We start from the raw sequence: 22,416 nt of genomic DNA, 5'->3' as shown, positions 1-22,416 counted from the left end.
CACTAAACTGGAAAAAGTTCAGAACAAAATAATGGCAGAAAACATTTGTATCCTGTGAGAGGTAGGGTACTGAAGAGGTGGAAATTAAAAAGTTTTCATTAGCATGAATCCCAGAAAGGTATAATTGTCTAGTGGAGTCCAGCCAGTCGGAAGATGAATATCAGTAATTTAAATGACAATTTGGAAATACAAAACTGTGGCCCTACCACAATGTAATCTTGGCAGAAGAAGCAAGTTTTTCTAAAAAAAGCAAACGATTACGTCTTGCTTGATGTAGCACTTGAAAAAGATGTGAAAAAGGTGGGCTAGATGAGAGGCAAAAGGGGACTTTGAGAAAAGTGGGAATGAAAGCAAGCATTTTCCATGCCAAATAAAGCCGATATACAGTACTGTATGAATTCTTTAAGGATTCTCAAAGGAAAGCGAGGCCCTGAAATGGTTAGCTTTCATAGAATCCGAAATGAAAGAGGTATCTGGAAATCGGAGTAGTGAAAATGATGGTAGGACCAACTGCCAACCCCATTGTAACAACCCATAATGCCATAACTCGAATGGGTTTGGATAAAAGGAAGTGAGAGATTGTGTCAAACTGTCTGGTCTGATCTGTTGACCATTAGGGACACAGGAACGTGCAATATATGTTGTAGCATTGAGGAGTAATAAAATATTCTTCCTCAACTCTGACTCCCAGAGTGTGCCCTCTGCAACCCTTCTTCCATGCAAATTGTACAGTTGTCGAAAATACTGGTCTTCTAGTCTGACCTTGAGACTGTGAGACTGGCTGGACAGCGTTGGCTGACAAGAAGGTAAAATCATCAGCATGACAAACTAAACATGAAGTTTCACTGCTACATTTTCAAACAAATACGTTGTCATCGTTATGGTATCAAGTTTAAAAGGCTAAGGGCCTCATCATGAGTTGGGCTTAACCCGACGCTAATTGCACCGGGATACCTCCCAACACAATTAGTGTTAGCGCATCTCAGTCTAGCACAATTTGCGCCGAATCCCGAGTTGCAGGGGGCGTTAAGTCCCCTGGCGAAATTACCACTGGTGCAAATACCACCGGCGGTAATAGCACCGAAAATGTCCATGGCACCGGCGCATTCACCTCCAGCACAAAGCTGCTGCATTTTCCTGCTACGCCCAACTCCTGATGAGGCCCTAAAGATTGAGAAAACAAGCATTAACACACACACAAGTCTGATTTTCAAAGAAAAAGTCAAAAGATTAAACTTTGGTGTTCCAAACTTCAAGTGCTTCACCAGAATTAATTTACAAAAAAAGTGACTATTTATTCAACACATATGTTTGCATATAAATAAACTGAGCATGGGAGGTAATTCAACATATGTCCCTTGCCGCCAAGTGCTATATGTTCAGTGACCGCCCCCAGTGTCCATAGACTTACATTATGTATTGAAATTGCAGTCAACATTTAATTTATTTCATTTAATTTATTAAATCCTTTAGTTATTAATCAATAAAAAATGTGCAGTTTTGAGCATGCAGTATATTAAGGATATATTTAACCGGCACAATCTATTACAAGTTAAGAAGAGCTGTACTTTTCTGCATTACAGAGGACATTAGGATAACCATTTTCATACCCTGAAGCCCACTACTGCTCTGAAGCCAAACTCTAGACGACTATCCATGCTCCTCAGTGGAGTTGCATTGATGGTGAAGGAGTTAAAAAAAAAAAAACATGGAACATTTAAAAAACGACCACAGAGAAAGTGACTGTCTCATGGCATGGTATGCCACATAAGCATACCCACACACACAAAAACATACGCACACTACACATTTACTTTGCTTTCACTTTGATGTTATTTGGAGAGATGTATTTCACAGATATTCACAGTGTACAATCCCTTTCTGTTTAATGTATAACTTAGTTTAAAACACAGAATATTTAACTGAATGCTAAAACAGATTCCTTGCATACAAATGAGCTGTAAAGGAAAATAGGACATCTTGATTTATCAGAAATGTGAAACATGACAAGAAAACATCTCAAATATACACAGTACAAAAATTATATATAGTGATTATATCATTGACAAATACCATACTGCAGAAACTATGTGTAGTGAACAAGATGAACAAGAGGTCCCTGTGCATGTGAAAGCAGTGTTGGGTCTTTTGAGATATGGTACCCTTCAGTATGGAGATGCAAACTGTAGGGCTGGTTGCACTTTTAGTATGAGAAGGAGAATGGAAGAGGAAACAGCTTAAACGCAGTAGCGCGTAAGGGCTAAAGCAGTATTTAAACTCTCAGTATAAAAAGGCTACCATAAGTATGCTTCAATCCCCAGAACAGGAACACTAGAAGGCTGTTTTAACTATCAGGAAAGAAAACGCAGGCTCGAGTATCAAAGGAATGTTGAATCTCAACCTCTAAAATGGATGCAGTCTGAGAGCTTTGCTTGCACTCACTATACAGAGAGTACTGGATGCATACTTGAACTCGATATTTAAGGAGCTCTTCCTTGCAGGCACTCACTCCAGAGGCCTCTTGTTTCAACATAAACATAGAAAATGCTAGCACTAGAGGCCTTGTGCTCCGTGTACTGAAATGTCTGCTTCACTTCAGCATAGAGGGGGAGCTCAAGTGTCTTGCCTAAACTCCCAGTATAGAGGGAGTGCTAGTGGAATACTTGCACACGTTACAGAGGGAGAGATTGAGGCCTGCTTATGTCATATTCAGCGAAGGAGTTTGTGCTAAAGGCATGCATACGCTCAGTGAAGACTGAGGGCTCGGGCTCAAGACCAGTTTACATGCAGTACAGACGAGCTCTGTAGTATGCTTACACTCAAGGAACCGAGAGAGAGCTAGTAGGCAGCCTAACAATACAGAGCGCGGGCGAGACAGCCCACAAAAACACAGAACAGCAGCAGAGCTGGAAGTCCTACTAGCAATCTCCATCTGGAGAAAGCATGCAAGTGGCTTGCTTGTAACTGTCTGGAGGCACAGTGTGTGTGATGCAGAAATGTTTTATGTACGCTTGTCTGGTTACAGTCTTTCACGACAGCAGCAACCCTGTAGGGGTTCCATGTTTTTACCCATTATTTTTTGACCCCTAAATGTTTCATTTTTGCAGTTTAACTGCATTTAAATTCAGTGCAGCCGTACAATGCAGGGGGCGAGGGGGCACCCTTCCACAGTCTCCCATTAACATCCAGTCTATGCCCCTAAAAACTCATACACTTTCCCAAACTTACCATCTGTACCTTTTTCTAAACGATGTAAGGTAGGTGAATATCTTGGTGACGAATATGCTGTACTGAAATCACAGGGTACTCTCTTTAGGTTGCCTTATTGTATAAAACTGCTTGTGCAAAGTGCTGTGGATAGAGTATGCACCAGTGTTTGTGAAAAGATTTCAAGCGTGTATCATGTGTGTACAATGCATATATGCAGATGCTGGTCAGTTAACAAAAGTGCAAAAGCAATCATGCAGCTGGGCACAGCAATTACACAAACAGTTAATTATTTAGCTTTCCTTTAAATAGATATAAAAGCTTCATCATTATTGGCAAATTCACCGTTAGGAGAAAAAGCAAATCCACAGGTGCTTTAAAAAATATTGTCAACTAGTAAAATAACACGGACCTTCCAAACCTCGAGTGGAAGACAGGAGATTTTTCTCAGCATTTTCTGTCTATAATGAAGTATAATGCTAAGCAAATATTGTGATTTGCGGGTACAGACTGACCCCAGCAGATTCCAACTGTCGCTGATGCCCACAATAATCCAGCAGTGCACCCAATCACCTTACTACTGTTTTGATATTGCTAGCAATAATTAAAGTTACTCACTGTAGTGACTAGAGTAATCATAGTCCATAGTCCCCTTCTTCCATCCTCTTTCCTCCATACTTGTGGGGCGTCCCCCAACATGGGGACTGTACCGGAACCTTAGGCAGTGAAAAACGGAGCTTCCCCTTTAAATTTAGTATAGCGTGCAAGGCCGTGGCCTCAGGAATGCCTCGCCAAGGCCCCGCCTTCCGGTGCCTCACCTCAGTCCCCTTTGAACACATTGGACGATTAGATAAACTTGAGAACCCTCATGAGGTACAAGGAATGTAGGGCCCTCTCTGCCGCCGACTTTGGGTTCGGGAAGAACATCTCTTTATTCATATGGAACGGAGAGACTACCTTGGGCAAGACGTTTGGGTGAGTGTGCAAGATTACCTTTTTGCTTCGAAACGTAGTGAAAGGCTTGCACGTAGACAACGCCTACAGCTCACTAATCCTGCGCACAGAGGTGAGAGCCAGCAATAAAACCATTTTTAGCGTCACCAACCGGATGTCCACAGAGGCCATCAGCTCGAAAGGTTTGCGTTGCAAAGCTGCAAGAACCACATTGAGGTCCCAGACCGGATGTAGCCTATGCACCGGAGGAAAATGCTTAGACAACCCCTTAAGGTGGGCTTTAACCACCTGGTTGGCAGCCGAAAACACAAGCTTAGGGGAATTCTTGTAAGCCCTCACGGACGCCAAATACATGCAGCACTCATCCACCTGTACTCCAGAATGAGTAAGGTGTGCTGAAAAAGTCAGTACGTCATCCCGAGGACAGGTTGACAGGGTCCAGACCCTTGTTGCGAGCCATATGGCAGAACATAGTCCATTTGCTTTTATACTCTTACTGAGTTGAGGGCCTCCTGGCCTGTTGAATGAAGTCCCAGTTGTCATTTGAAAATTGAGCATGCTAAACCCTCAGCTGATCAGGAACCAGGACCAGTTTGGCTGGGTCCGGATGATCCACTGCCCCGGCCTGCTGCGTCAGAAAGCCCCTACTGGGGATGGGACGATGGACGGGACCCTGGGAGCACAACTGCAGCAGATCTGAAAACCAGAGTCTCGAAGGCCAGTGGGGGCAACCAGGATGAGGCTGTAGCCCACGAAGCCCAGAGCTTGAGGAGGGTCCGCTAGAGCAGAGGGGTGGGTGGGAACGCGTAACACCTACGGCCGTGCCAGCAGATCAGGAAGGCGTCTACCAGTGACCCTGACCTGTCCATGAGGCAAACTGGGGGCACTTGGCATTCAGAGGCGATGCAAACAAGTCCAGGTCTGCAAACCCCCAACGCTGGAACACGGGCAACAAGGAGTCGTTGTGCAACTCCCACTTGTAGGTGTTGAACCCCAAGCGACTCAGCTGATCCGCTTCTGCATTGCTGTCCCCCGGCAGGTGGAATGCTGAAATCCAAATCCTCTCTGTAAGGGTCAATTCCCAGATCGAAACCGCCTCCAAGCAGAGGTCGTCGGTTCCGGGGGTGTGGGGATGGCTGAGGGAGGGGGGGGGCATTACAGGTGCCACCCTGCTTGTCCCCGTAAAACATTGTAGTAGAATTGTCAGTCCTGACCAGAAGAGACTTGTCCCTGATGGCAGTCCTGAGATGGAGTAACAGCGCTTTCCCAAGAACTCAAGGACTTTGTCCTTCTTGGAGAGGTAATTGGAGGTGGCTCCCGTGGAGGATGACGATGATTTAGAATACAACAAGGCCGTGGCCATCACAGAGGAATGGGGCTGTGGGTGGGAGGCAAGGAGGATTGGCTTCCCGTCTGTCAACCTAAACCTGCTATCCAACTTCTTGTTCATCTGGGCGTCGGCCCTGGGCTTCTCCCAGATCCTCCGGACCACCTGTAGAACATCCTTCTGGAGGGGAATGCCAGAACGGATTGTGGTGTGTTTCCCCAAGACCTTTGCTAGCACGCCCAATTCCTGGGGGGCTTTCTCAGGAAGAGGGACCCACCAAGTACTCTGCCATGGAGGCTGTCATGAAAGGCCTTAACAGATGCAGAGGGCTCATTGTCATGGGCGTCATCATCCCCTGCCCCTTTTTTACAGGCAGAGGGGAATCGGGCCATGGGAGACATGTGCTGGAGGGCCCCCCCCCCCCAAAGTCTGGAGCCGCAGTCAGGTTCAACAGCTGTTGAGAGGAGGCAGTGGTACTGGAGGAGGTGGAGGGGTCAGTACGACCGGTAGGGCATGAACCGGTGGAGTGACAGGCACCGGTAGCACTGGAGGAATGTCCTTCAGGAGCCCCTTCATCTGAGTGGAATGCATGAGGAGGAAGTGCTTGAAGAAGCGGTCCTCACTAGCCGCCGGGTCCCTAGGGGCCCTGCCCTCTAAGGCGCTGGGCCTCAGCTCCTGGTCAAAGCGCTGAGGTGCCTGGTGCGTGTAGCTGTACTGCTGTGATGGGTAGATGTACCACTGAGGGGACCAAAACCCTGCAGCGTAGGATCTGCTGTCGCTTCCCAAGGGAAGGGGGCTGGGATCATTCTGCAAAGCCCACTCGATGGGCGAAAGCACTGGTGGCTTTTGATCCAGATCCAAGATGGCTGCGTGCCTGGCAGGCTCCACAAGTTGCTGCACTGCCATTTTGAAGCCTTGCACCACTCCCTGTGAGGGAGGACGTGGGGTCCCGGAGCCAAGAGAGTCCCTCAGACACGAGAGGATACAGCTTGGGTCTTGCACCCGCAGCAGAGGCGTTGACCTCAGAGATCCCTCTTTTAGGCACTGAACGCTCAAGTAATCAGAACGCCCTGGTTCACTGCCTCGGAGCGAGCTCCGGTAGGCTGGGAGCCCTCGGCACTGGTGCCAGTAGCCGTGCTGGATCTAGTGAAGGACCGACTGTTGGAGTTGGCACTCGACGATCCCTTACCCCCGGGGTAGAAGAAGAGGACGAGCCCTGTTAGGGCCCTTGAGCCCCTCAGCTTGGGAGCCGGTAGCCTGGACGGCCTCAGGTCTGTCCCTGAACCGCCCGGAAGAGTCCCCGGGCCCGTCAGTTTGGGAGCAGGTAGCCTTAGAGGCTTCAGGCCTTCCAGAACCTGAATCTGAGGACCTCCAAACCATGGAAACTCAGGGAAGGAGTGGCCGCGCTGTAGAGCCGTGCTGAACAGAGGGCCTAACGTGTCTTGACAAGAGGTCTTGGAGATGAAGTCCTTTAGGTGGGGCGGAGGAGCAGTGTGGAAGATCTCCCTCCACCGCGACAAACGCTTCTTCAATGCCCTGTGACCGAGAGTGCTGCAGGCCGAGCATGAGTCCCAATGGTGGTTGGGCCCCAAATACTCAAAGCAGAGTGCATGGGGGTCCAAGGCCAGGATAGAGCGGTCGCAAGAGGCACACCTTGTGAATCCTCCTATGGCCAACATGCGCCAGGGGAGGCGAGGCACAGAATGGAAGTGAAACAACAAACGGGGAGCAAGCAGAAAGCTAAAAAATGTTCTGCGCTCGCTGCCAGGTCCGACACCGTCCATGTGGAAAAAGGGGCTGAAGTGAGGTGCCGGAGGGCAGAGCCTCGGCAGGGCGTTCCCACGCCCGAGTCCACGCCCTGCGCTCTATACTAAATTTAAAGGGGAAGCTCCTTTTTTCGCTGATAAAGGTTCTGGTACTGTTCCCATGTTGGGGGACGCCCACAAGGATGGAGGAAAGGGGACGGGGCGTATGAGTATGTCACTTAACATGTATGTGGGCACTAATTCACCAAACTCACACTACCATGATACAGCCTAGAACAATCTAAAGTGAGAGTTGGGGAGGGCTATGTTTAGCGCTCTCCGCAACCAAGATGGCATTTGCTCTATGGCTGCTTGGAGATTGTTGGGTTTGTTGAGAGACTCCTTTGCACTCTTGGTGTGTCTCGTAATCTTCTTCTCCCTATTACCCTACAAAGATTTTTGTTGACAGTTATATTTCTAGATATTTAGTGATTAGACTTTTCTTTTACAAACCAGGTACACTGTAGATTTCACATAACTATGGACAGTGTTTTTGCAAAGGCACGATGCATGACATTCATGTATCCTTGAATGGTTTCAAACATGAATTTAGGGAGTATGTACTAAAAATGAAATACCATTTCGGTTGAATTTGATTTTAAAACCCAATACCAGTCAGGAGGATGTCCAGAGTAAAGATTCTAGATGCTTGAATTTCCTCCAAGGTCTCATTCACAAATTCTCTGATGATGCAATACATAAATTGGTATTTGCACAAGTGAATCTTGGAGATGGCCCTAATAACGTGAGAACGGTTATGGTCCACATTCTTTAATTGAATGTGCTCGCCTACATTCTACCTGGCAGTTGAAAGTTCTACACTAATTACGAAGGCATGAAGTACTGCATAATTTATTCTTTTATAATTAAAAAACACAATGGACAAGGCAATACGCACAAGCAATTAGCTAACTAACCGTTGTACGGCGGTGCAGCGGCTGGTCTGTGAATTTGGTTCATGCATTCTGGCGTGGTACTGTACTTCCTGCGACGATGGGAACGACTTTGCTTTTGCGAACCGTGCGACTTATCACAAAGTTTTCAGTACATTTTTGTTCTGACCTCTAGCTTACCCAATTTAAAGTTCATGGAAAATTTTCACAAATTCTGCAGCTTTTTATATATGTCTAAAAGTTTTTTAAAGGGTTGGACACAAAGGGCAGCAGTGAGGCGAGAGCCTCCCTAATCTGAAAGCAGGAAACGCAAATAGAGCACAATCCACTGATGGCTGCATTATTGACATAATACCTGAGCATTTCTCACAGAAGCTTTTTGTGGGAAAGATAACGTTCTTCCTGGACAATGGGCCATGATCAGCTCAATTCTAACCCGAGCTAGGATTTGCACACAGAATTTAGGAGTAAGAGCAATCAAGTTAATTCTGATTTAAAGAACTCTAAATCTTTCATGATTGCTTTACTGGGAATATGTTTTGCACAAACCTAAACATGGGTCAAAGTGGAGAGCGGGGGGAGTTAAACAACAAACTTTAGGTGCAATACCATGTGCCTTATTAACCAGTAAGAATAGATAAGTGTATTTACAGTGCAGCCAAAACAAAGTTGCAAAATCAAAATGGAGTACCAAATAGGTTAACAATGTGTACCAACTCATTCAGACTGGTTGAAATGAAACTACTTGGTATTGCACAAACACTGGTAGTCAGAGGTATTTCCTTGCAATAAAGTCTACTCTTAAGCAAATCACTTTCTTGTAGGGTTAATGCAGAACAGCCATCAGGATATAAAGTGTTTGGCCTCCCTCACAAGTGCACAGCAAACTTCAGTAACACTTGTCTCAAGACAACATATTTGTGTTGATCACTTAAAGGCACTATAAAAGGTCGACCTGGGTATTCTGCTTCTGTTCCCCTAGGGCCATATTCTTCAGGTTGTTCTGGAAATCGAAAGTGAAGCTCTCCCCAGAGGCCTGGGCAAATGGGTTGCTAAAAAAGAGATTGACATCCAAAGGAGTGCCAGTTTCAGAGTCCCAGGAGTCTGTGTCAGTACTGCTGGAGTCTTCTGTTGTGGTGGGTGGATAACTGAGCTGCTCAAGCTGGTCAATTATATCACTGAACTGCACAGCAGAGCTGGACTCTGAGCGCACAGAGTAAGCAGGGAAGTTGACCATGGAGCTGCCTTCAGAGTGGTTGCCAGAACTTGGAATGTGCAATGAAGGGACCCCATTGAGTGGCAAGTTGTTGAGAGAACTACTCCCTGAGCGGTTGTTCATCAGAGAGCTGCTCTCAGAAGGGCTGAGGAGACTGTGCATGCGGCTGGCTTGCGCTTTCACTTCAAACAAGTCAGATGTATTGGAGGGATGCATGTTTCCATTTAAATCACTTCCCTCCACAAACTCTAAACCAGAGTCTTGATTCTTGTCGGCTGCATCAGAATAAATGTGTCTTGGACTTCTTATTATTGTCCCCCGGCTTTGCAGGGGTGCATTTTGGTTGGACATTGGGGCCATCTCCCAAAAATCCCTGTGTAAATCTTGTACCTCCTGGATTACATCACCATAAGAATAAGAAAAGGCCTCCGACCCACCACCAAAAAATGAGATTTCTGTAGGATCATCATCGATGAATTCCTCTGTGAGTTGCAATTGTGAGTTTGATAAAGCAAACATAGTGGGTGTTTCCTTTGGATGGTTGCTTTTACACTTAATATCTGCATTAGAATCTGCTAAGATAATGTCTCCCTCAGTACTGATACAATCATTACTTGCCTTTCTACTCATCATGTGGATCTGTCCACTTAGCTCAACTGTATCTAACCCATGACTACTCTCTACACTATCACAAGAAGGAATGCTGTTCTGCACAGCGCTGCAAGACACGACACCTTGGAATGACTTGATCACTGGTGATCCCAGCAACTCCGTCTGCTTCTTGTTGGTGGAATCTTCTGCTGCTGAAACCAATACACTCCAGTCGGTCGGGCTTCTTGAAGTAGGTGATCGAGGATCCAAAAGGTTGTGGTTGGAAACCTGACCAGGGTCAGTGGTTGTTGGAAAAAAGGTCTGCAACGAGTGGAAGGAGGGGGCAGACCCAGGATGTCTTAAGGTATCACTGAATAAAAGATTCTGAGGAAGGAGAAGACAAAATAAACAAGAAGGATTTGTAAGAAGTCAAATAATGCACAGTGACACTACCTACCTTCAGGCAGAAGTAGGTACAATTCTTAGACACTCAAGCCAGGCGCTCAATTTTATTTGAATATAAAAAGTAACAACTAAACAAATGAGTCTGATCTTTTGTGTCATCGTTCAAATGCACCGACAACAAGACCTAAACACAATTTCCAGCACCTGCAGTTGGTTAATGGTGTACGAAGGAGACCATTGGCTGTAAAAAAACAATTAGCTTATTTGTTTACCAGCAATCTAATATTAGGTATGTTCAATACATGTAATGAACCACAATCGCATTGATCAGTCCTATTTTTATTTTGTTAACATTTTTTAATCAAAATAGAACACCTTTAAGATTACAAAAAGATTAAATTAATTAACATTGGCTGTGACAAAATATGTAAGACTTGGAAGGTCTCAAAATAGAACAGACAGCATAAGATGTAAAGTCCACATGTGGATCATAACTAGATGTAGGATAAGATTGCCACTAGATTACAGACCATGTTCTGGCTCCACAACGGTTAGCCATAAGGAGACACTAAGGATTCTATCAGCAATCATCTTGCGGTGTTGTCGCTAGTCATGCCTTCGTTAAGTAATATGTAAGCAATAAACCCCGATGGGTATGGGCCAGGTAATGCGAGGGCTAGTTAGAAGCCAGAGCAAAGCATGTTATACCGGGATGCTAATCGTTTTTTTCAAGTTGAGAAAAATGGCCTGTTCACCATCATTAATTAGGGAGAAGGGAACTACAAGTAGTCCCTTCATTCTTTCCAAGGCAGCCATTGCTGCAACAAAGATGCGTCCGGAACACTGAGTGTTCGCAGCGCTGGCGAGGGACAAAGGAGTGCAAGGTAAGTGTGGCGAGCATGCAGGTGGGGGGGTGATATGGAAATTGGGGTTGGAGTCGGGGGGGAGACGGGTAGAGTAGGTGGGGCGCACTTAAATGGTTACTGGCGTGGGAGATGATGGCCTCCCACTTCTGAGGAGGCTCGAAGCGGGGGCTTTACCATGACCCATTCCGAGGCTCCTGATTGGCTGGGAGGCTGCAAACACCCCCCCCCCCCCTTTGTAGGGTTTCTGAAATATCTGCAGTCCAAAATAATAACTTGTTATACTGCATACACAGAAGCTAGATGTTATTGTGCAACAACAAAACATGCAGGGGTCCATATGTGTAGCCAGATGCAAATCCTTAACATTGGTGCCTCGTAGGTATCAGCATTATGTCAACAGAAAAAATAATAAAGGGGGTAGGTGATAGGAGCTGCTAACATATATCGTGGATGTCTGAATGCAATGCGTGCCATCTAAGTGGGAGCAGAGGGGGTGGCAGCAGCATCATTGGTACAGCGCGTGCCACCAAATTGCCAGTGATTAACTTCAAAACTACACTACCATCCTGTAAAATGCATGGCAGCAATGGAGTGGTAGGCTCATGCTGAAGGCATCAGAATTATCCTCATAATCGTCTTCTCTACAAATTGAGGGGGGGTACCTTCTCTTGATGTAACGCTTTTTAAAATGGTGCCTTACCCTGGGTAATGCCCCCTCACATTCAACAATGTAGGCGATGGACTGACTCTTGAATCATCCAGTTGGAACTACAAAGTGATTTGGCAAGGCCTCAGCCTACAGAGGTACTTGAGGGCTCAAACTAGGCATTCGTATACTTGATGCCAAGCTTTGGAGGAGAAAACAGGATCATCAGCGTTAATTGTGAGGGGGTAAGTAATGTGAGGCGGACAACTGCTTGAAGGTTTTTCAACATTAAACATTTTATTAAAAGAAAAAGGTGCAAACAAGTCCTTGTGAAACCTACTCTATCAGAGAATTCCCTACTTAGTCTATGATGTAAGGGAATCACTCCTAACAGAAACAAACTGGCCTTCACACTAAACAACAAAACATGTACACATAAACAAATAAATAATAAACAATCAGTAATTTGAATGGCCTTGACCTGTAATGGCTAATCCCCTTCCCTAGGATTGTCCACAGTCAGTTTCCACAAATGTACAAACAGTAAAGTCTTGAATCAGTTCTTGTAAGTTCCAAATGAAATAAGAGTTCACCAAAATAAAAATCCACTGGCAACAGTTTTCCAGTTTCCAGATGAAAATACCCCTTCTCAATTTCAGCCAAGGAAAATAGCACCAATGGTAATCCTGGATGTCTTGCTTCCAAGATTGCTTTAACACAGTTTTGAAAAACATATGTTAACCACTTCTTCAATTCTTTAAGTGTTCATACCCTCTGTAGTACATCTGGTATTACTGTCAGGATGCTTCTTCCTAGATTGTTGTTCACTCCTTTACAACCACCCTTTTACTACTCCTAATGTGGAAGCCGAATCCTTCGTTCCACAGTGTACCACTACTTCCACTAACTTCTAGGTGCCATCTGCTGACAGTATTATACACAGCCACAGTTCTGGTACTTGTGCTGCAACTTCATAAAAGACAAGTCACTTCGACCTCGACAGGTAGGCAAGGCGCTCTTCTTTCCTGTACTTTAAGAAAGTGTCATGACCCACAGAACACGCCCCTTCTGGACGTCCTGGTACTTATCGCGGCGGGGCTTGCATTCATTTGTTCTCCCAACATGGCCATATCACGTGACACGCCTCGCTCCAGCCTTCACGGCGGACGTAGTACGTCCCATAAATATACCACGCCCCCGCGGCCCCACGCTTCTCAACGCTATCAACAGGTAGTGACTAGACGTGGACTTCGCAGCTTGGCGAACCCTTCTGTTATCCAAGTTCTGGACCCTTATTCCCAATCCTTCCACCCTCTCCTTTCCACCCTCTCCTTTCCACCCTGTTCCTGGAATCCACGTATCCTTGCGACCGCTTCTTCCTTCCTGGACGTCCTGAACCCGCGAGTATCCTGGAACGCTGAACGCACGCTGGAGTCGGAAGAGACTTGTGCCGGCCTGTACAAAACCCGATCCCCCCGCAAGAAGAATCTTCCCGCGGATCCCTGCAAGAAGCGATCTCAGGTGAGACGGGGGGAAGATTCACGACAGAAAGGAGCAGCCTCTTTGCCTCTTCCATTCTGCCTTGAGAATAATCTACTTCTGCTTCCAGACTGAGTTCCTCCCCACTCCAACCATCCAAGCATCACAGGTTATTGACTACATTTTCTTACAAACACCCAGCTCCCTTCCCCAGCTTTATGTACATCTTCTTGGTTCCAGTAGCTACCTTGAAGCTGTATTGCCACACTTCCAACTTTAGACAACATAGTCTCACTTGTATCAGAGGATACTGGACCGTAAGCAACTTTACCCGTTAGATGGAGTCATTCAAAAAGGGTTTTCTTCAGTTTAGAAAGGGTTTGCCTCTTGGCGTTGGTAACGCTTGTTCTTCTTACTAATACAACAACTGCTGCTTCAAAAGAATATTCATTATAAAAATTACAAGATTAAGTCTTCAAAAGGAAATCATTTTAGGTACATGTGATCACTCCTTCAGGTACATTTTCAGCTTCAAATGTTTTTAAGGCTTGGTATTCCTACGAATAAACATGGAGATACTTTCTATTCTGGTCGGGAAAGTATAATTGATGTCACACAACTTTTCTTTGATGTTAAAAGTTCTTGTAGCAAGTTGTGAATGGCAGCTTCAGAGTTTTCGGAGGCTTTCAAAAACATTTGTCCCTTAATTGGAGTCACACGACCACTCCAATTAGGTTTAAACGTTCGACAAGGAAAAAACAGAAAGCTTGTCATTATATGCAAGCACTTTAGCTGTTATTACAAGTGTGCATGAAGCAAATCCATTGTCTAGACTAGTTCTCACAAAAATAAACAACTTCTGCTTGATTCTGCTCTTACACAAGCTACTATAGAGCTGGTAACAGTTAACAGCAAGAGTTTAACAGTGAACCTGGACGCCAGGCTCCACTCACCGGCTCCAGGACCACTGCGGTTGCGAGCTGGTTCAACTTCCCGACTTCTGCTTCTTCGGCTTAAGGCAAACCTGGGACACACACCCTTCTACAGCAGGGGTGTCTCTGATCCAGCCACGCCAACTTGGGAATCTACTGCACTCCTCTGTCCCTCGTCTTGCTTCTCGCCACAGGCCTCAGGATTCAGCATGGCTCTGCAATCACAGCACAAGGCGCACCTGGGAAGACCTTCACTTTCAAAAAGTCTCTCTCAGCGCAGCCACAGCAAAACAGGGTTTGTGAACACAGGACTTGCTCAGAATTTGCAGGTGAAATCTGCTCTCTCTTTTTCCCCGGCATCCCTTAAGTGAACACACTTCCTCGTGAACTGTCAGCCTCATGCTCTTCTTCTGCTACTACTGCCATCCTTCCAGCTCGTGCTCCAACTCCTACTCCATCGCTATCTCTCTCTACGCCCCACCCTGCTGCAGCCTTTTATGAAGCCTTTTGTCCTTAGGTGGGGCAATTAATTTCAGTTTCAGGCCTTACTGTTAATTGCTTGACCTTGGCAAAGGCTAGTAGGCCTGATTGCCTGTCCTCCCTTTCTACAAGCCTCTTCAGCCCCCTTCTTCATCTCAGTCCTGAGGGGTTTTTCTGGGACATGTAGATAATGTTCTCTAAATTAGATATTTCCACTTCTTTAATTTGGCCAAAGACCATAAAAGGGAGATATTACGGGGAAAGTTAAAGGGCTTTCTCCCAATTTTCCTGGTCTGAACCCCCCTATGTGATCCTCCCGCAGTACACCACACCCAGGGTCGTGTTCAGAAAGCGCCTGCCTTCCCCGACCACATGAGGAGAGTCCCATCTGATTCTTCACATACCCTTCCCCAAATGAATGTTGCTGTTTTCCTCAGCCTCTAAGGGGAACCGGGAAAGGAAGTCAAAATTCCCTTATTCTTTACCTTTCTGATGTTCCACGAGAAAATAATAGGGTTGCAAACCTAAAAACCAGCACATAACACTACCGTTGGGAGTGTTTTCTCAAACTTAACCATTCCAGTGGGGCATGATCAGTGACCAACTTCAATTTTCATCCTATTGGATAGTATTTTAAATGGTTTATGGCCCATTTGATGGCAAGGGCTTCCAACTATAGAGTGGCATAGTTCTTCTCCCGATCAAATTGTTTCCGTCTTATATACAGGACTGGATGTTCATTACCATTGTGTAATTGAGATAACACTGCTGCTAATCCAATACGTGAAGTGTCTGTTAGTAAAACAAATGGTCGATTAAAGTCAGCTACTTTCAAAAAAAGGTTTGCTACATAACATCTGGTTCAGCTTGGAAAAGCATTTTTGATCTTTGGATAACCGCTGTAGTTTTTGGGGGGCTACATTGTTAAGTTTATCCGTGAGGGGACCTGAGATGGAAGACAAATTTGAGATAAACCTTCAATGGTAGCCTGCAAGGCTCAGAAAAGCACACAGCTCATTTTTGGAGGCCAAGTTCTCCTAACAGGCTCCATTTTATCTTGTTAGGGTTGTATTAATCCATTCTCAACTAATAAACCCAGATACCTAACTGCAGATCTAGCCAGGTGACATTTGTTTGGGTTTGCTGTTAATACTGCTTTTCACAGGGCCCTGGTGACCTGGTATAAATGGAACATATGTTCAGGTCAGGTTTTACTGAATATATTACACAGCTTGCGGTAGCGGCCGTGTAGTTATGGTTAAGTTGCTCTACTCATAGGAAGAGCACTTTTTGGGCGGCTTATAACTTTGTGCCCCCTGGTGGAATCCTCAACAAACTTTGCAAAAAGGGTATATGGCCAGCTCTGAATATTCCTGTTAAGTTTGGGGGCGTGGCTTGGCAGCCATGGAATAGGCTGCTCTTTTCGGGTGCTCCCGCGGATCCAGAATTGATCCTGGCACCAACTGCCTTGAAAACACGCCAAATGAAGAAATAAAAGTAATGAAGGCTGTCGGAACGAAGAGAGCATGAGATGTGTTAAACTAGCAGCATATTTGAAGTGAGAGACGGCAGCGGTGAAGAATACGGTGTGAGTCCCGCACCTAAGATGGCAGACGGGACAGAACAAAGAACAGTGCCAAAATGCAGCCGATGACTTGGTTGCACTGAAACAGAATGGCACCAAGGAGGGCAGCAGGAGCGCAAGCACTTTCCCTGCAGTGCATCCATAGGAGACGCTTGATTGTAGCGGGCCGTGAGGACGGAGAAACGAAATGCTGGCAGAAGTGGGCAGATACATTGCAGCAACAAAGTAGCAGAGCGCGCATGACGCCGGTTCGTCACCACACAGCCCAGGACTAGCAGTTGCGGAAGGATTATGGCCCCCTAAGGCACAGCGCTCACATCATAACGCACAGGACACGCGATCCCCCCACGAACAGTGGCACGAGCGGTGCAACACGCCACCCGCGGCCCGAACCCACACAGAACGGCGCTGCGGGCCGGGCGCTCTTAGAAGACGCGTTCCGAACTGGAAGTAAGCAGCGTGTGTTGAAACAGAGCTCCGAGGCACACTAATGAGAAGGGGTCCCCAGGCGACTGGATGGGAAGTGGATAAGCAAACATTACTAACACCCTGAGTATCACATTGGGAACCCCAACGCAGCCTCACACCAAAACCACAATTACAGATCTGCAGCAATAATTTATATTACAAATGGATGCATGAACAATAAGCACCCCACGTGGCACTGGCAGACCAAGACTAAGGGGGCATAGATAAACCTGTGGGGACATTGCACTGCACAGTTATACCACATGGACAGGCACCCGCTGGGGGAAAAGGCATCTGACCCTGGTTTTGTGTACCCGCGGAACAACCCACTGAGTCGCGCAGGAGAGAGAACGCCTGGAGATATTCAAGAATGAGGCGCAGAAATTAGGAATAAGAGTTACAACCACAGTGGACACAGGGGAGCCCGGCACATAGGACTGTAGCTCGACTGGAACAAATAACCACTGCAGTGACCCACCTTATTGGCTAGGAGGCACAGACTAACACAAAGGGCCTCAACACAGAGACAAGAGAGAGGAGAACACTTGACCCACCCGACACCCATCCGGTGGCGGTGGGAAACAGAAATACAACTCAGACTACCAAGCGGACACGTTGCCAGGAAAAGAAGGCCCGACCAGACGGTGGGAAAGAATGAAAGAAAAGACACCACAACATAACACTGAGAAGGCAAGCGGGAGAGCAGGGAACATGGCGGCCAAAAATAATAAAGCCAAAGGAAAACAACCAACAATAGACATTTTCACCAAACAGGCACAATCACCGGAGGCATCAGCACCAGCTAAAGGACCCACTCAAGATAAGGGAATCGTACAAAAATGTCGACCTGGGAACTGCGACGGCCGAAAATTTCGACTTTTGTTTCTTCTTTTTAACCACTCCCTTACACCATATATATATGTGGGGGGGTTAAGTGTATAATATTAATATGGGGGGGGCTGCAGGGGGTCTCCCCCTGCATATATATGTGGTGTAAAGGGACGACCATCACATCCTAAAGGCCATTGCGGAATTGAAGGCCGCATGGGGAAGTAAAATCGACACGGTCATGGCGGAGTTGAAAGCTGCATTCGAAACCAAAATTGATGCGGTTAGTGTGGATGTGAACCTACTGAGATAAGATGTTTGGGCCCTAGCGGAACGCACAAGTGGCCTAGAAAAGAAAGTACAGACTAACGCGGAGACCAGCACAGCCAATGCCAAGGAGGTGCACATATTGCAGCAACAGGTGCGCAACCTGGAAAACCGAGCTGAGGAAGCAGAAGGGCGAGCACGCTGCAACATACGAGTGGTAGGCTTGCCGGAAGGGGAGGAAGGTACGGACCCCACAAACTAAGTGGAGAACATGTTGATACAGGAGATCGGAGCAGGGGCGTTCACAGTAGAGAGAGCGCATAGGGATCTGACCAGGAGGCCCCAACCAGGCGCTCCTCCCCGAGCAATTATAGCCAAGATTCTAAACTAAAAGACAGAGAAAAGATCCTCAAATAATTCCATAAGGGCGGAACGATCAACAGAGCATCAGCGACCATCACACCGTATCCAGATTATACCATGCAGGTACAAAGACAGCGACTACATTATGTGGCGGTCAAGAAGCGGTTGCAGGAATCTGGATTTAAATACATGCTGCTGTACCCGGCGAAACTAAAAGTCTTGCACAGAGGAAAAGCGTTGTTCTTTGAGTCACCCGAAGAGGCAGTGAACTGGCTAGACGCACAGGGCTGCCCAGCGGATGCAGGAGATCGAGATCAGAACGGACAAGATAAGTGAAGCAACCGCATGGGGGAAGCTGAATGTAACTGAGGCTAAACTAGTAGACAGAATGATAACACAGCCATATGGAGGGGGGACGCCTGGCGGAACACTGAGTAGGGATAGAAGATGGAAGTTATTGACAGTAGGTGATACAAGGGAGTATCTTAAATATTAGATAAGATATAGTAATTAGTGAGTGTCATTAAGAGATGAGTGGCACATTGCCATTAATGCGGGCGCAATGGAGACAGTGCGTTCTTACCCCTAGTAGTTAGTAGAGTCGGGACATCATTAGGGTGGGCCACCTGCTGGGTTCTGTTGGTAGGACTAGATGCGGGCTAGTCCGAGATCCATGGATGGAGCTGGGCATCAGTTGGGAAAGGGCGGGAGGGTGAGGAGGGGGGGGGGGGGTTGGGGCAGTTGGAGCGGTGTTAACAGCGGGAGGGAAGGGAGTTGGGGGTTTGGTAGTTTTATTAGTTAAGGGGACAAGCTTACATACATGTGCGCCTGAGCCTGCAGCGACTAACCAAGGAGGGAATCAGAGGGGACAAGGCAGAGAAGATAAAAATGGGGGACCTTAGGCTAATCACCTGGAATGTGAGGGGGCTTAATAGTTACCTGTAAAGGAACAAGATAATGATGTATTTAAGGAGACATAAAATAGAAATAGCCCTAATACAAGAAACGCACCTCACGAAAGCAAAACTAGAGGTGATAAAAGAAAATGGAAGGGGACCACCATAGGCGCAACATACTCATCCTATGCTAGAGGGGTGATTACTTGGGTGGCACCACAGGTACCCTTTCAACTGCTACATACCACAGTGGATGGAGAAGGGAGGATGGTGGCAATAAGGGGAATAGTAGAAAACAGAGAAATATGCATTATAAATACATATGCCCCGAATCAAGACACAGTAGCTTATTTCAAGACCCTATACTGGAAAATGAGCCCGTACCTGGGAGGAGCGGTGATATGGGGGAGGGGGGGTGGGGGGAGGGGGGGTGGGGGGAGGGGGCGATTTCAATTGTACACTAGACCTGAGCATAGACAGGAAAACAGCCAGGCCCACCACGGCTGCCAGGACCCTAAAGAGCCTGCTAAGAGGATTCCGACTAGAAGATATGTGGAGATTGCACCCCCCACAAGATAGACAGTACTCACATTATTTTGCTCCACAAAACCTGTACACACGATTAGATTACATGTTCGCTTCACAGGAGATGATAGCTGAAATAGCGCAATCGGGGTACAAAGCAAGGGTCCTTTCAGACCATTCACCTCTGGTCATAACATGGTAATACTTGCCTCCAAGAGCAAGGATCCTAACATGGCGACTAAGAGCACAAGCACTGAAAGACAAGGCATTCAGGGAGGACCTGAGAGAGGAAATTATAGAATACTTTGAAAAGAACACAGGGAGTGCGAGATCAGCCGGTACTTTATGGTAAGCGTTCAAGGTGATAAGAGGCGCAGCCATAGCCAAATCTAAATGGTTACAAGGAGGTATACAAAGGGAACTGCAGAAGGCAGAAGCAGAACTGAAGGCAGTGTTGGAGAAAGGTAGTGACTCCAAGGAGGATGCAGATGCAATAAACCAATTGCAGCAAAAATGCATAGAACTCTGGGGGAGATTGTTTAACTCAAACTATAAGAAGTATATAGAGAGATAACAAGCGGGGGGAGACAAGCCAGGTAGATTGCTAGCGAGGCTATACAAAAGTGAGACCCCCAGGTCAACGATCAGAGCAGTTATGGGGGAGAGCGGGCAAATGGAGGATACCCAAGAGGGTGTGAACAGAGAGTTCCTTGAATTCTACAAGCGACTATACCGAGATGAAGGAGGGTGCGACAATTGTGAAATAAAGGCAACATTAGAAGACATTGGGCTACCGAAAATAAGTACTGAAGAGAGAGAAGAGCTAGATGCCCCAATCACATTAGAAGAACTAGAAGCGGTGGTGGAGCAGCTACCCACCGGCAATACCCCAGGGGCAGACGGACTCCCTAGTGAGTTCTACAAAAAATATAAAATGGAAGTGCTCCCCCCGCTGCTCGCAATGTTAAACGAGGCATATGAATCTGGAACATTGCCAGAATCTCAGAGAGGCGATTATCATCCCCCTCCCCAAACCTAATAAGCCGAGTACGGACTGCGGGTCATACAGACCATTGTTGATGTTAAACCAAGACAGCAAAATACTCACGGCTGTGTTGGCAAATAGAATGAAGCAGGTTATAAGCAGATTAATACACCCAGATCAGTCAGGATACGTCCCGTGCAGGAACATATCAGATAACCTTAGATGACTCCACCGAGTCATAGAACATACAACCGGAGACTCGAGTGAGATTGCAATCATATCACTGGATGCAGTGAAGGCCTTTGACTCGGTCAAGTGGCCCTGGCTGATGGCATCTCTGAGAGAGTACGGAATGGGTCATGGGTACCTCAAGTGGGTGAGACTGCTTTACAGTGCACTGCTAGCCAGGGTTAAGACAGGAGCGGTCATCTCAGAGAGTTGGCAACTTAGTAGAGGCACTAGACAAGGTTGCCCTTGGTCCCCGATGCTGTATATCCTAGTGTTAGAGCCATTAGCGATATATCTGAGACAACAATATGAAGAAATCGGGATCCATACGAAAGGGGGAATCACACCTGATTTAATTATACGCAGATGACATGTTGTTGTACTTGGGATACCCTGAAGAGAATCCCCAATATATTTTGGAGGTAATGGAGCGATTTGCGGTGCTTTCTGGTATTGCAGTCAACCCCCAAAAATCATGCATATTTGATCTGGGGAGGCACATAGGGGTGCAAGAGGAACAGCTGCCAGTCCTGCAAATACTGTGGGTGACTAGTACATTCAGATACCTGGGGATTGACGTTTACCACACAGTAGAAGCAGAATATAAGCACAACATTGAGAAAGCAGTTGGGAATATAGAAAGCAGCATGAAGTTTTGGGCTAAGCTTCCCCTGGCCATGATGGGAAGGGGGGCATTGTTGAAGATGGTTGTATTGCCTAGACTATTGCATTTCTTTGGGAACATACCATGTATGATACCGAAGCGCCTCATTGTTAAACTCCAAAGCATATGTAGAGGCTTCCTCTGGCACGGAACTAGGAATAGAATTGCCTTATGGAAATTACAAAACACGCATGAAAAGGGGGGCATAAAATTATCCAATTTCGAGATTTATCACTTGGCTAGTCAACTGCAACACGTAGCCAAATGGTTAATAGAAGACTCTACATCAGAGTCTAGACTACTGAGAGCAGAGTGTGCCCCGTTTTTCCTAAAAGAAATGATATGGTTTCCCCATCCTGAGATAGTAGGGCGCCCTGCGAAGCTAGAGTTGGGATGGAAGATGTGGCACAAGGCTTGACGGGTTATGGAGAATCCGGACCCGTGCAACTGAGAAGGACAATTCGCAAGCACTGGGAACCAGTGGGGGTAGCAACAATGGGAGACATATGGCAAGACAGAGTGGTGCGGGAATTTGGGGCGCTGGCAGAGGAGACAGGCTAGCATGTGGGGCAGTACATTACCTATACTAGACTAGTCTGGAAAATCAGGAATACAAGGTCTGAAACAAAGCTGGAAGATCAACCTGACATGGTTATAGAAACGACATATGATATAGCGGAGGGAGATCATGAAGTTTCTCGACTATGAGATGTTGATGTCTAGGGTGGGAAAGGAGGTGGCTCAGTTAAAACAAGACTGGGAAGAGGAAACTGGGGAACTCATGAGTGATGGGCTATGGGGGCGGG

General features: G+C 46.6%; 1 protein-coding gene across 3 annotated transcripts in view; it reads right to left on the bottom strand.

Annotated features, from left to right (window-relative positions):
• FARP2 (FERM, ARH/RhoGEF and pleckstrin domain protein 2) overlaps positions 1-22,416 on the bottom strand; it is a 4,051,843-nt gene that overhangs the window by 1,995,891 nt on the left and 2,033,536 nt on the right. For all 3 annotated transcript variants that reach the window (XR_011276033.1, XM_069618112.1, XM_069618113.1), the window contains exon 13: positions 10,137-10,377. Coding sequence is in view for 2 of the 3 variants with exons in the window: in XM_069618112.1 (XP_069474213.1) it covers positions 10,137-10,377 (241 nt within the window). In the remaining variant the exon portion in view is untranslated. The remainder of the gene's footprint in view (positions 1-10,136; positions 10,378-22,416) is intronic.

The sequence above is a fragment of the Ambystoma mexicanum genome, chromosome 10 (assembly GCF_040938575.1).
Source record: "Ambystoma mexicanum isolate Mex_15411 chromosome 10, UKY_AmexF1_1, whole genome shotgun sequence".
NCBI lineage: Eukaryota > Metazoa > Chordata > Amphibia > Caudata > Ambystomatidae > Ambystoma > Ambystoma mexicanum.
This window is presented reverse-complemented; position numbering and strand designations above follow the sequence as displayed.